Below are 12041 nucleotides of genomic sequence, written 5' to 3'. Positions count from 1 at the left end.
ATCAATAATCTAGAGATGGTTTTTTTTGCGACATGTCGTTTTTCTAAGTTCAGGAAGTATTTTGTGTTTTTTTCTCCTTCTTCTGCCCAACGTACCCTACTCCGAACAATAACACTTTTTGTTTGTCGCTCTAAAAGGGTGTCCAAGTTTCCTTTAGCTTTTGAAAGTGCTTCGACTCGCTTCTGTTTATCGTCCCCTTGTAGGTTGGTTATCTCAGTTTCCAGTGACGTAATTTGATTCTCTAAGGCGTTATGTTTGACGGCTAATTTGCGCTTTAGTACGGCCGCAAATCGGATCGACTCACCCCGAATTACTGCTTTTAATGCGTCCCATCTGGTGTGGGGATTTGTGTTTGTTGCTGGGTTTTCAAGAGTGAAGTTGTTGATGACTTTCCTGATTGTTGTCCTGTATTTTTCGTCTTTTAAATGCATAGTATTTAGCTTCCAATAGCCCCTTCCTTTCGGAGATGGGTTTATTGCAACATCTTAAGGTTAGCACACTGTGATCTGACATAATTCCTGGGACAATGTCAACGTTTACTACGTCCCTAATTAAGCTGCGATCGACAAGAAAAAAGTCGATTCGTGATAGTGACAGTGGCGATTTCTGAGTGCGGGAGAATTTTTTTTGAGGGAAATTTAAGTCGAAAAATGTCGGTAAGATTTGAGTGTTGCATGTAGTTTTGTAAGGCCTCCTTTGCTCGTTTGTTGGGGTGTTGGGCGTTTCCGGTTTTATCAAGTCTTTGGTCAAATGCTAGGTTAAAATCCCCTCCCATTATAACTGGCGCACCAGAAAAGTTTGATAGTTCGCCATTGGTCATGCGTTTGGTGGATTTAAGTTTGTCGTAACTCCATTTCAACTGTTCCACTTCGCTCTGATGGCGCTTCCTTGCGTCCTCTAATTCGCTCAACAAGTGCTCGTTGGTGGTCACCAAAAAGCTGAGATAAAAAAGAAGTTTTCTTCATTTTTTGGTTTCGGATATTTTCCTTAATCACTAATTGTCTGAGAATCTGGTCCTCGGTTAGTTATTATCTCTTTGACTGCGGCATCAAATTATCACGACAAGGGACGAATTACAGTTTTCACATTTATCAACCCAATGTAGTTTTCGTGTGCGTTTCATTGTTATTTTGTTATTTTATATTGACATAAAATGATGATGCTTACCTCACATAAGCGAAATCGATTTGGCGAAGGCAGAAGGCAAAAACTCATTGATCAAGTTGATTCAATTGTGTGGATGGCTGGGCGGAAATGACGACCAGAACAATAAAATTTAATGAGAGAATTATACTTGCGAGGTGATTAGAACACACATAAGTTAAGCAAAGAGTTTTGATTAACTACTGGTTTTGTTACTCTACGGGGTTCAATCAATCAAACATCACAGAAGGTTCCGCTGTAAGTCTGGCGAATAATCTGCAGTTAAACAGCATCTAGACCGCCTATACACGATCAGCAATATTTTAATCATTTTTACAGGCGCCGGAAATACATCACAATAACCAAACAGCTATGCTTTGGTGACAAAAATTTCAGAAAATTTAAAAACGAAATTACAATAGGTTTTGGTTTAGTTGAAAAATCACATCATTAACTGCGAAACCCCCACGCGGCTGTGATGCCACTGCTTCCGCGGAGGAGGTTAATGATGAGTAGACACATCACCAAACGCTTAATGCAGATTAATTGTGAGGGCGAATGGCGCAGGTCGTATGCTCACTTGAAATTAAGATATGACCTCATGCGCAGAGCTGTTGCAGCGACATAAAATTTATACTGCAGGGTCTGAATTAGGTAGAAAGTTGGAAATGCCCAGACTTTTAAGCTTTCAAAACTAAACAGATGTCTCAACACCAGCTGGAATAGAATAACGCTGGCATCGCAAAAAAGCAAATGCTAAAGTGAAATGCGTTGGCTAAACTAAAATAAAAATAAAAGTAAGGTCATGTAGCCACTGAAGGTTTGCCCAAGCCACTAAATGCGGAATATTTTGCAAGTGCTTTTTGGCGACCACAGCTATCGTATGATGATTTAAAAATTAATTAAGTTTACAGGCTTCGCATCCCAGGCATTGCAGCCTAACTGGATCAGCCACATTTTCCTGACATATCGGAGCAAGATTTAAAAAATCAAGTTCCCGGTGACGTTTAAACTCACGACCCTGGGCTAACCAGGCCCAACGCTCTACTAACTGAGCTACAGGAACTCAGTGGTTACACGGAGTATATTCCCGTTAGCCCAGGCTCGCGAGTTCAAACCTGGTGGTTTATTGTTCACTCAAGTCACGTTTCTAAACAATATTCGTTATGTTGGTGCAGTCTTAAGTTTGCGGAAAAATCGTAGGTGGTACAGCCTCTGATTATAGTCAAAATTAGCTGATGCAGCCTGTTTCATTGGATTGAATTGCATAATTGTACAATTGTTTGATCCTGTGGAATCATGGCTACCCGTGAAGATGTAAGTACTGCAAACTATTAAAATACTGTATTATGGATTTATTAAAGAAGCACATTTGTGGCTTATATCTACACCATAGTGTACCGAGCTCCTGCTGTTGTGGCGGGAATTGAAATACATTGCATTAGCATATAAACTTTGATCGGAATGACTGACCGTAAATATTTAAAAAGGTTTCGAAATCAAAATATTTAGCAAATTGAGTTTGTACAAGTTAAAGAATTAGTACTTTTGTAACTTATAGGTAAAGTGGAAAACTGAGCTTAAATAAAACGTTATATTCTCGTTGCGTATTTGGAATGTGATGCCTAATATATGTATATAGGCTGTATCCACGATTATCACATATTATTTTTCAGTACATCGACGTTGGAGACATTGAATGTGATAGCGTCTGGTTTATTGCTGGAACTGGTGGATTCGGCGATGTCTTGGTTGGGTATCATATTCGTTTGAAACGATTTGTTGCAGTCAAGGTGATCCAGATTGGTGGTGCAAGAGATGAAGAGCTTTTCAAAGACACGTGAGTGTGTCCTTTATTTTCTTCTATTTATGATTCCGACTTCGCGTCAATAATCGTTGTGACGTCACAATGCTGCAGGTAAAGATTGGCTGAAAATGCATTGGTTTAGGAGTTTTTCAATACAACGCGTGTAGCACAGCTAAAAATCCTTTTGCGGGAAAAACACCAGAGGGATGTTAGTTGACAAAAAAAAAATCGCCAGTTAACAAAACTTTGAACGCGGGTTACTCGGCCACCCTACGAGGTAGCAGCTTGATTTTTTTACACGTAAAAGTGCATAGGCTGACCTTTCTAACGATATCAAAATTAAAAAAAAAAACATATTCATAATCGGTTATGAATATCATATGCGTATTATGGCGTAACTCTAAGCAATGACGTTTGCCGTTGAATCCTTTAAAAGAAATATTCTTTTGCCTTCATTCTATCAAATAACACCAAATTTGGCAGCTACTTCAGGATGCGCTTATACCGCGGCGATTTTAATTCTTGATTGCACGGAAAATAACGGTACACGGGCAAGTTTATATGTAGTGATTTTTGTCAATGTAAATAAAAAAGATACTAAAAAAAGACAACAAATTATAAATCTATATATCTTTTGCAGGACTTCTAAATTAAGCTAGAGAATTAGAAGAACACTTAGTGCCTTTTGTTCCCAAGTTTACAACTTTAAGCGCCAACGAGGCGGTAAAAGCGCAACCCAAAGCCATGTAACCGCCAAACTTGCTAGTTGCCGCCAATTTCACACATTTTTTCTTCGCCTAAACCTAAATTTTAGGTTTTGATGCTTGACACATATATTCCTCGACTATTTCTGCTTTGTCTAAACGTGATATTTTCCTAAAAAATCGAGTTACCGCTGCGATACACGAGTTTTATTGAAGAACTTCCATTTAAACCAATGCATATTACGCCAATCTTTACCCGAATTGTGACGTCAGGCACACCTATGACGCGAGGTCGGGAGCGGGGATCATGAATGGAGTATGCCCAAAAATAAAATATGCCTTTTTTCCAGGTTCTGGGCAGAACTCGAAAACCTGCACAAATTAGACCATGACAACATAGTTCGTGTGTACGGTTGGACAAAATGGAATTTTGCCATCGGGATCGTCATGGAGTTCTGCGAAGGTGGAAACTTGCTACAGTTATTACTGAATCGTTCAATTTCTTTGGGATTTCCCTTACGTGTCCGGATTTTACTCGATGCTGCAAAAGGTCTCAAAGCTTGCCACAGTTTACCTCTGAAGGAAATGATTCACGGAGATGTCAAGCCCGAGAACGGGGTGCTAACCAAAGATCTGCGCCTCAAGCTATGCGACTTTGGAAGTGCTGAACTCGCAACTATAACTGGTTCAAGTACTGTTGATTCCTCGGCAAGAAGCAAGAAGGAAAAACCACAACACACACCGATGTACACGGCACCGGAAAAATTAAAGGATCTGACTATGAAACCCACTAAGGCACTTGATGTTTACGCTTTCGGTGTGATGGTGTTTACGGTTGTCCTGCGTACATTGCCATATCGCTATACGAGCAGCAGCCGGAAACTTCTACTGGATTCCATTAAAGAAGGAACAAGACCAGACTGTTCCACAATAAATCAATTAAAACCTACACTCAATGATGGCGACAGAATAATAGTGGAAGAACTCAAGCAATTGATGAGGCAGTGTTGGGATCAAGATCCATTTAAGCGACCAACGATGACCGAAATCTGTGAGAGGTTGCAGCAACTTCTCGACCAACAAAGCCAAGAAGTGATCGAGCAACAAGTGGAAGATGTTGTCAGGAAAATGGACTTGAAAGAACCTTTTTCTATCAACAATGACAACCTCGTTCCGCTTCGATGGTTTTCAATACGAACCAATAGTTTTCCAGGTGTGCTATGTGAGCAATCGGGGGTGCCTCTAAAATACCATTGTAGGCATTGAGCCTAGGCTTTGTACGCGTACAGTCGAGGCATTGTAGGTGTCGTAGGCATCGTTGTACGAGACATAATATGCCTTGTAGGCATTGAGTCGATGCTTAGGCTCAATGCCTACGTTGCCTACAATGGGTTTTTAGAGGGACCGAACAACCGCAGCCGAAATGAAAATAATTACCGGGGGATCCCAGTTAACACAAAAAAATAACTTTGGGCAAATGTAACTTACCTTGCGAGGTAGTGGCATGTTTTTTCACACCTTGTAGTTCATAGGCTGATCGTTCGAACGATAAAAAAATACATAATATTCGGTTATGAATATTCTATAGGCCTACCTATCAAAACATTGGACGTTCATCCTGTTACACAGAAACAGCAACAAGCAGTTAGTTGACAAAAACACCATAGAGGATATTGTACTTTAAACAAGTTGGTTCCAACTGGAGTGCTATTTGTAATCTTGCAGAATTGCAATCAGCTTTTTGTCATATTTAATAGGGTAATTTCTAATATACAGTTTACAAACACCCATCGATAGCATTGTAGCATATCCATACATTGCTTGTCCCTTTGTTGTGATCAGTGTGCCTCTAAAAGTTATTGTCTTATAGCTGGTTCATCATGCTCTATTTGTTCAGAAACTACTCTAACTTCAGGTGGGAATGTTGCAATCCCTGCTACTGAGGAAGGTTCTGACAACCAGCCAACCTCTGTCCCATCACAAGCAAACAATGCTGAGCAGGAAACAGGTATTACATTTTGGTAATAAAGCCATGTGTGAACCTCTTCCTTTTTAAAGCTGCAAGTTACACAATCATTCGTTGGTTAATAGAGATTTTTGTCATATTTACTTGGGTAATTTCTACAAAACAACCAGCAGGATCCTAACACTGGTGTCAAACTTTTTAAGCTCTTGGCATACTGGGAACCTAATTCATTTGTGGAACAACAAACTTAGGTCACTTCAATTATTAAACATATCAATATATTTTTGAAATATGAAATGCATCATTAGTTTCTGCAAATAAAATGCAATAAAGCAATCGAAGCTACCTGTACACAAAATAGGAAAGCAATTAAAACAAAACTAAATGGTGAACACTGTGGCCCCCACCACTGCATCTACACAACTACGAACTGCACTGCTGTGCAAGGCTCTTTAACAGCGGAGGCAGAAAGATAAGGGAGTGCAAATCACATGAGCACGTAAAATAGTAGTGATGACCCGCAGCATGAACTCACGGCGTCATTGAACAACATCAAAACCAATGGTAAAAGATGTACTCCATCCAAAAAAACACACAACATCAAGCAAAACTGCCAGCAATTTCTAACGAATTCGGGGGAGAATCATTTTTTGAATGTTTATGGAGGCTTGTGTGCGGTTCAACCATTTTGCTTCACACACAGCCAGCCTTTCGGCCATTGGCTGTTCTACAAATACCACCGAAAAACAGCTTGAAATGCTCAGGTGCGTTCCTGCCAGTGGGTGCGCGATTGCAAAATGGTAGCGCAGAGCCGTTTTGTTGCTGCCTCCCAGCTTGCCTTTGGCTGGATTCCAATCTGACCGGTGCTATGTCCATCTTGTCAAAAATTTATTTTTTGGTTGACCAACGTATTGTTCATGACAAGTTATGCACGTCGTAACACAAATGCTGAAATTCGCACACGTCAGATGTTGCAGCAGTTTATATTGTTTGCCTGCTTTGTTGTTAATGTTGACGTATCGATAACCATGGATGTGTGATTACCATGGTGTCCGCACAATGCGCACCGCCCATAAGGGTAGCTGCCGGGACAGTTGTTGCAGTCCTTTAGAGATTATGGTTTATATCGATATAATGAGTATAACAAATTGGTTTGATTTGGGGTTAAATATCCAATGAACACACATCCAGAAAAACAATTTCAAATAATCAGATATTTGTTTATTTGAAAAGAACCCTATGGAGGGGTGCCACAAGTGAATAAAGCTTGACGACTACTGCAACACCCTATTTACCCATTGTACTCGTTGCAGTTGTAGCACATTCATATGTTGCTTTTATCTTTGTACTTTTCCTGTTTAAGTCCATTGTGTGCAGTGTGCCTCTAAAAATTGATGGCTTATAGATGGTGCTCATGTTCTATTTGTTTAGGAACTGATCCAACTTCGGGTGGGATTGTTGGATCCTCTGCTACTGAGGAAGGTTCTGACAACCAGCCAACCTCTGTCCCATCACAAGCAAACAATGCTGAGCAGGAAACAGGTATTACATCTTGGTAATAAAGCCATGTGTGAACCTCTTCCTTTTTAAAGCTGCAAATTACACACTCATTCGGTTGTCACTAATTCAGTTCCACAGCTGCAGAAAAAATGCGACGATTACTGTGGCAAAATATGAGTTTATTATTGGCATGATTTTAAGTGACAGTTGCAAATATTTGTTGACAGCTTTAAATTCTTTTGTTAGAAACATCGCCGCTTGGTGAAGTCACTGACAACCAAACGACCATTGAATCTATATCAGGACAAACAGATGCTAAAAAACTTGGAGGTATGAGTGTATTGGAGCATTAAGTTACTTTTCAAATTGAGCACTACATCTTGTAAGAAGTTTTGTAAGTCTGACCCACCTTATGTATAAATTGTTTTGTAACCACTAACAATCTTGGTGTTGAATCTAGGAAGTTTTGTGTTGTTGAATCTAGGAAAAATAAATCTTTGCAGGTTCACAGATATATAAAGTATGTATGTATCGCAGTTCAAAATATCAGATAATTTAGTTCAACGAATACAAAGTATATCCTGCTAAGCATGATCAACAGGAGTATGTCCTATTGGACAAATATTAGAATATGAATACTTGCCAGTAATAATTTGACTTCAGAAGCTGTATATATAAGTAAAGCATTGATGTAATTATCCCAAGTATAAGTATAAGTATTTGGTATAAAGCAATGCAATAATTTTTAAAGTTTTTGTTTAGTTTTTGGTCTGGGATCACATTTGTTCTGGATTCCAATTTATGCCTTGTCTTCTAAAAAAACTATCTCGGCTACATCTCCAGGTAACAACATATCATTGAATATTTTCTGGGTAGAATTAAACATTTTTCTGATTTTGCTTTTTACAATGTTTGTCTGTAGAACATGTCGTACTTAATGATATGATGACAGAAACTAAAACTTGGAACTAAGACACTGAGTTGCAGTAAAGTTATTATTACACTCAATTCCATGCAAATCATGTACATGCAAGGTTTATCTGTTGCACCATCAACTGGTAGAAACATTTTGTAGAAATCAGCTATTTAATAGCACTGATTATTAACAACCTACATTTGTGTAAACACAGAAACATGGAAAAGTATTCGCACTTAGTTTGCTTTATTAATAAATTACTTATTCGCAAACCTATGTAAAATGTGTGGGCATTTGAAAATCTACTGGTTTGTGATGTAGAAAATTGTGGAAAAAGTGCTTAACTTTTTGCAGAACAAACAAGAAGGATTGAAGAGCGTGCAACAACCTCTTCTAATGTAGCTCATAGTCAACCTCCTAGTGGAGATTCAGAAAATGCAGAGGATATTCAGTGGACATACCAAAAAATAGGTATATAATAATATTTATTGCCATTTTCACAGGTTTAAGAAACTGTTGAAAGCAGTTAGCAATGCATAAGTAGTAATAGTAATTATTGAATTCTTACATTATCTTGACTGGAAATAGGATTGATTATTATTATTTGTACCCATTCAAGGTCCTATCTCACAATTAAATCTTAAAACTTGAGTTTTGGAGGTCATTTGCCTTCATGCACCTGGTGACAGTTTCCCCTGTTTGTTTCCGGGTCTGATGACTCATAGAGGGATAGTACTATCACTCAATAGAAAAAAATATTGCAGCTTCATTTGGACAGCACAAAGTGAGATTTTACCAAAAAACCTCATGATCTCTTTGTGGTATACAAATAGCCATATGATGACTGCTAAAACAATTGTAAGACATCTAATTCTGAATGCATTGTGTAGAGAAGGGTTGGTGAATCGGGTGTACATTTTGTGATTTAAAACAAACCGACATTTTTCTTCAGCTTAAATAATGTCCAAAAAGGGGTGAAATGGCCCAGAGTCAGCAGCTAAGGTGTACAGTTGTTTAGTCAAAAATCGCCCTGGCAACAGCCCATGAATATCTGTGTTTTTTAATCTTAACACTGGCACCCATGCGTAATCCATTACATTTGCCAAAAACTTTCTTCTGCAGGAATACAGAGATGGGGCCTTTAAGGCTCAGATGTCTATTAAATTTCAGTTTTTAAAGCCATCTGCAATAATGTACATGTTGTCTGTTTCACTTGTTTCTCAATAACCTTTGTTGGGTCTTGTGCCTTACATAGGGACCTAATATTCTTCAAAGTTTAAAAAAAAAGTATTCCTGGACAATACACAGCAAGAATTTGTTAAGCCTCCTGAAGATCTTGTAACCTACAGGGGGGCATAAACAGCCCTGGGGGGCAGTGCTACATAAACACATTGCACCTGTCCGGCGACCAATTTTAACCAGAATTTGTAGATGAGATTTGAATCTTTCATCAACCAAAAATGAATGGGCATTTAAACGATTTGTATGTCTGTAAATACAGCCTGAACTTAGAACTGTTTTGGGTGCAGTTTCTTTAACACCCAGCAATGTGCTGATTTAACCAAAACATTGACCCCTATGCATCACCGATTTTTCATTGTCATCTTTGCACTGTGACAGTGGACAATAGGTGTACTTCCCTCTGGCTAAACTTTTTTCAACAGAAATACAAATATGCTGCCATTACCCTCAGTTTTGTGGAAAAAAATACTGTAAAATGTTGTAGCTTTTTAGTTTCACCACATTTTTTTAACTGAAATACCCTAACAGTTTCATTTTTTAATTTGTATGTTTGTTTAATTTTATTTGTTTCCGTTTCAGATAAAAATGTTGACCTAAAACCACTTCTAAAAAAATCAGTGAACTTTTTGAAAAATCACAAGTACCCTGAAGCAATTGAAACAAGAAACCAACTTTCAAGCTTACTTGAAGGTCTGGGAGCAACTGCAGAAGATTTGAAAAGAATTGGAGATGCAACGAGAAAAGAGGAAAAATGTTTGGAGTCGATTTTGTTTTATGATCTTGCAACAGAATTTTACCAAAAAGGTTCCAAAGGAGAAAAGGGGGAGGGTTTGCATCAATGTGTGTGGGGCTTGTCTTTAGTATGCCAGGTTATGATGTCAACCTCAGATACGGGTCGTAAACATCACAACAAACTAACAGTCCGTGATCATGTGATTCCCATCATGGAAATGACAAGAGTCAAAATACAAAATGTAAGAAACATGGCAAACGAAGTTTGTTTATGGCAAGTGAATTGTTTGTATTATATTGAAATCTGCCAATATTTTGTTGGAGATGATTTATCCCAAGAAAAGTCAATTAAACTTGGGCTTGAAATGATGAAGAAACAGTTTGGTGAAGATTCAGCAAAGTATCAAGTGTTCGGATATTTGTTAAACAACCTTGGTTTTGTTTATGAGAAAACAGATCGACTAAAGGAAAGCCTGGATTTTTATGAAAAAGCAATCGAAGCATACAAAATGGCAATAGACATAACTGGTGAGAAAAAGGAGGATATTGAATTTAGTAAGGAAAATTTGCAACGTGTCAGAGAAATGTTATGAAAGTATGCATTACAACCTCATTAACACCACTTTGCAGTGTGCAAAATTACTTTTGTGCGTTTGCTTTTTATAATTTTCAATGAACATAAACCTTGTAAGCAGCCTTATTTTGATTGTGTTATGATGGTTTTTCTGTATTATTGTTTTTGCAGTGCATGTATATTCTTTACCCCTGGCGCCTAATTGAAAAAAAGATCTGGTTTTAATAAAATTTGTGCATATTAGTTTGTGTTAATCATTGTTATTATTAATTTGTGTTGGTTTATATTTTCTTACTGGTGTATAGCGAAATCTTGAGGCTTTGTATATATCAAACTGCTCAAGCTTTTGTGTTTTAAAATTAAAATTGTTGTATTGTATTTTTACTTTTAGATCGATTGTTTATTCCATTTCGAATTAATACTGTCCCAAACATTGCTGATTATGTGTTCGTTTGTACTTTACAGGGGTGTCTAACTGCCCATGGCCATAACATGGCACACCATTGCTGTTTATTGACATAAATATTTTAAACAGAAAAGCTAAAGCTATTATGCTGTTAACTCATGTACTGATGATGAACGCAGCAAGTGTTTGAAACGTCTACCAACAATGTTTAAAACCATAGTGGCTTTGGTTTTCCTGTTTAAAGTATTTAACTCTAAGTTCTTTGCACCCGACATGATCATATTATGCCTTAAAATGGGAATCTATTTTTGCTGTTTAACCTTATTGAACAACAAACATCATTTCCGTCGAGTAAATTCCATGCTAAGAGCGCAGTAAAACATAGTGCGCAGCGGACATTTCGCTTTCATAATTTTGTTTGTTTTTAAATCAAGGTGTATCGAAAAAAACAACACAAATTCCCTACCAAGTGTATCTTCTATGTTATTTGCAAACTATTTGGCGACCATTCAGCTGAATTTTGTGGACACCCCGTGTCCATTACGCATGTGCGAACCTTTTGCATGTAAATAAAATGTTTATCGAAAATACGCATGTGATTCGTGTATTGAATGTTATACAATAAAGTAATCAATACAAAATATCTGATTTAAATATAATTCTTGCCTGTTATACCTGTGGTTGAAGATAACGGTTCTTGTACAGAGGTTTCCAAATGGGCACCACGACTAACTGGTAATGCGTCGTTTAAATTTGTTTCAAGCTTACGTAATTTCATGGCATTCTCAGAGTGGGTCACAATTTTCAATGAAGCTGAATTTTATTTTCGTATCTCACGGCGTGGCCATTTAGTTGCCTCAGTGATATACGGACGTTACACGTGAGGAAATTTTTCCTCTCAGAACAGTTTGTAATAGGAGTGAGGGTTGTCAGTAGTTAATGAAAGTTGGGAAGCTGTTCTTGTACAATCTAAAGTGTTAAAACTATTGCAGTTTCCAGATGTGTGATTAATGGTTGGGGTCACCTCACAAGTTACGCACTTCTTTTTAAA

General features: G+C 37.9%; 1 protein-coding gene across 1 annotated transcript; it reads left to right on the top strand.

Annotated features, from left to right (window-relative positions):
- The first annotated feature begins 2319 nt into the window (after nt 1-2319).
- Nucleotides 2320-11568, top strand: LOC145906958 (uncharacterized). The gene is made up of 10 exons (XM_082994405.1): nt 2320-2460; nt 2820-2983; nt 4005-4867; nt 5243-5298; nt 5452-5662; nt 7052-7162; nt 7367-7450; nt 7883-7963; nt 8391-8507; nt 9858-11568. Exons 1-10 carry the CDS (start codon nt 2443-2445, stop codon nt 10601-10603), a joined length of 2451 nt encoding a protein of 816 aa, XP_082850531.1. The 5' UTR covers nt 2320-2442; the 3' UTR covers nt 10604-11568.
- The last annotated feature ends 473 nt before the right edge of the window (nt 11569-12041 follow it).

The sequence above is a fragment of the Ascidia mentula genome, chromosome 6, assembly GCF_947561715.1.
Source record: "Ascidia mentula chromosome 6, kaAscMent1.1, whole genome shotgun sequence".
Classification (NCBI taxonomy): domain Eukaryota; kingdom Metazoa; phylum Chordata; class Ascidiacea; order Phlebobranchia; family Ascidiidae; genus Ascidia; species Ascidia mentula.
This window is presented reverse-complemented; position numbering and strand designations above follow the sequence as displayed.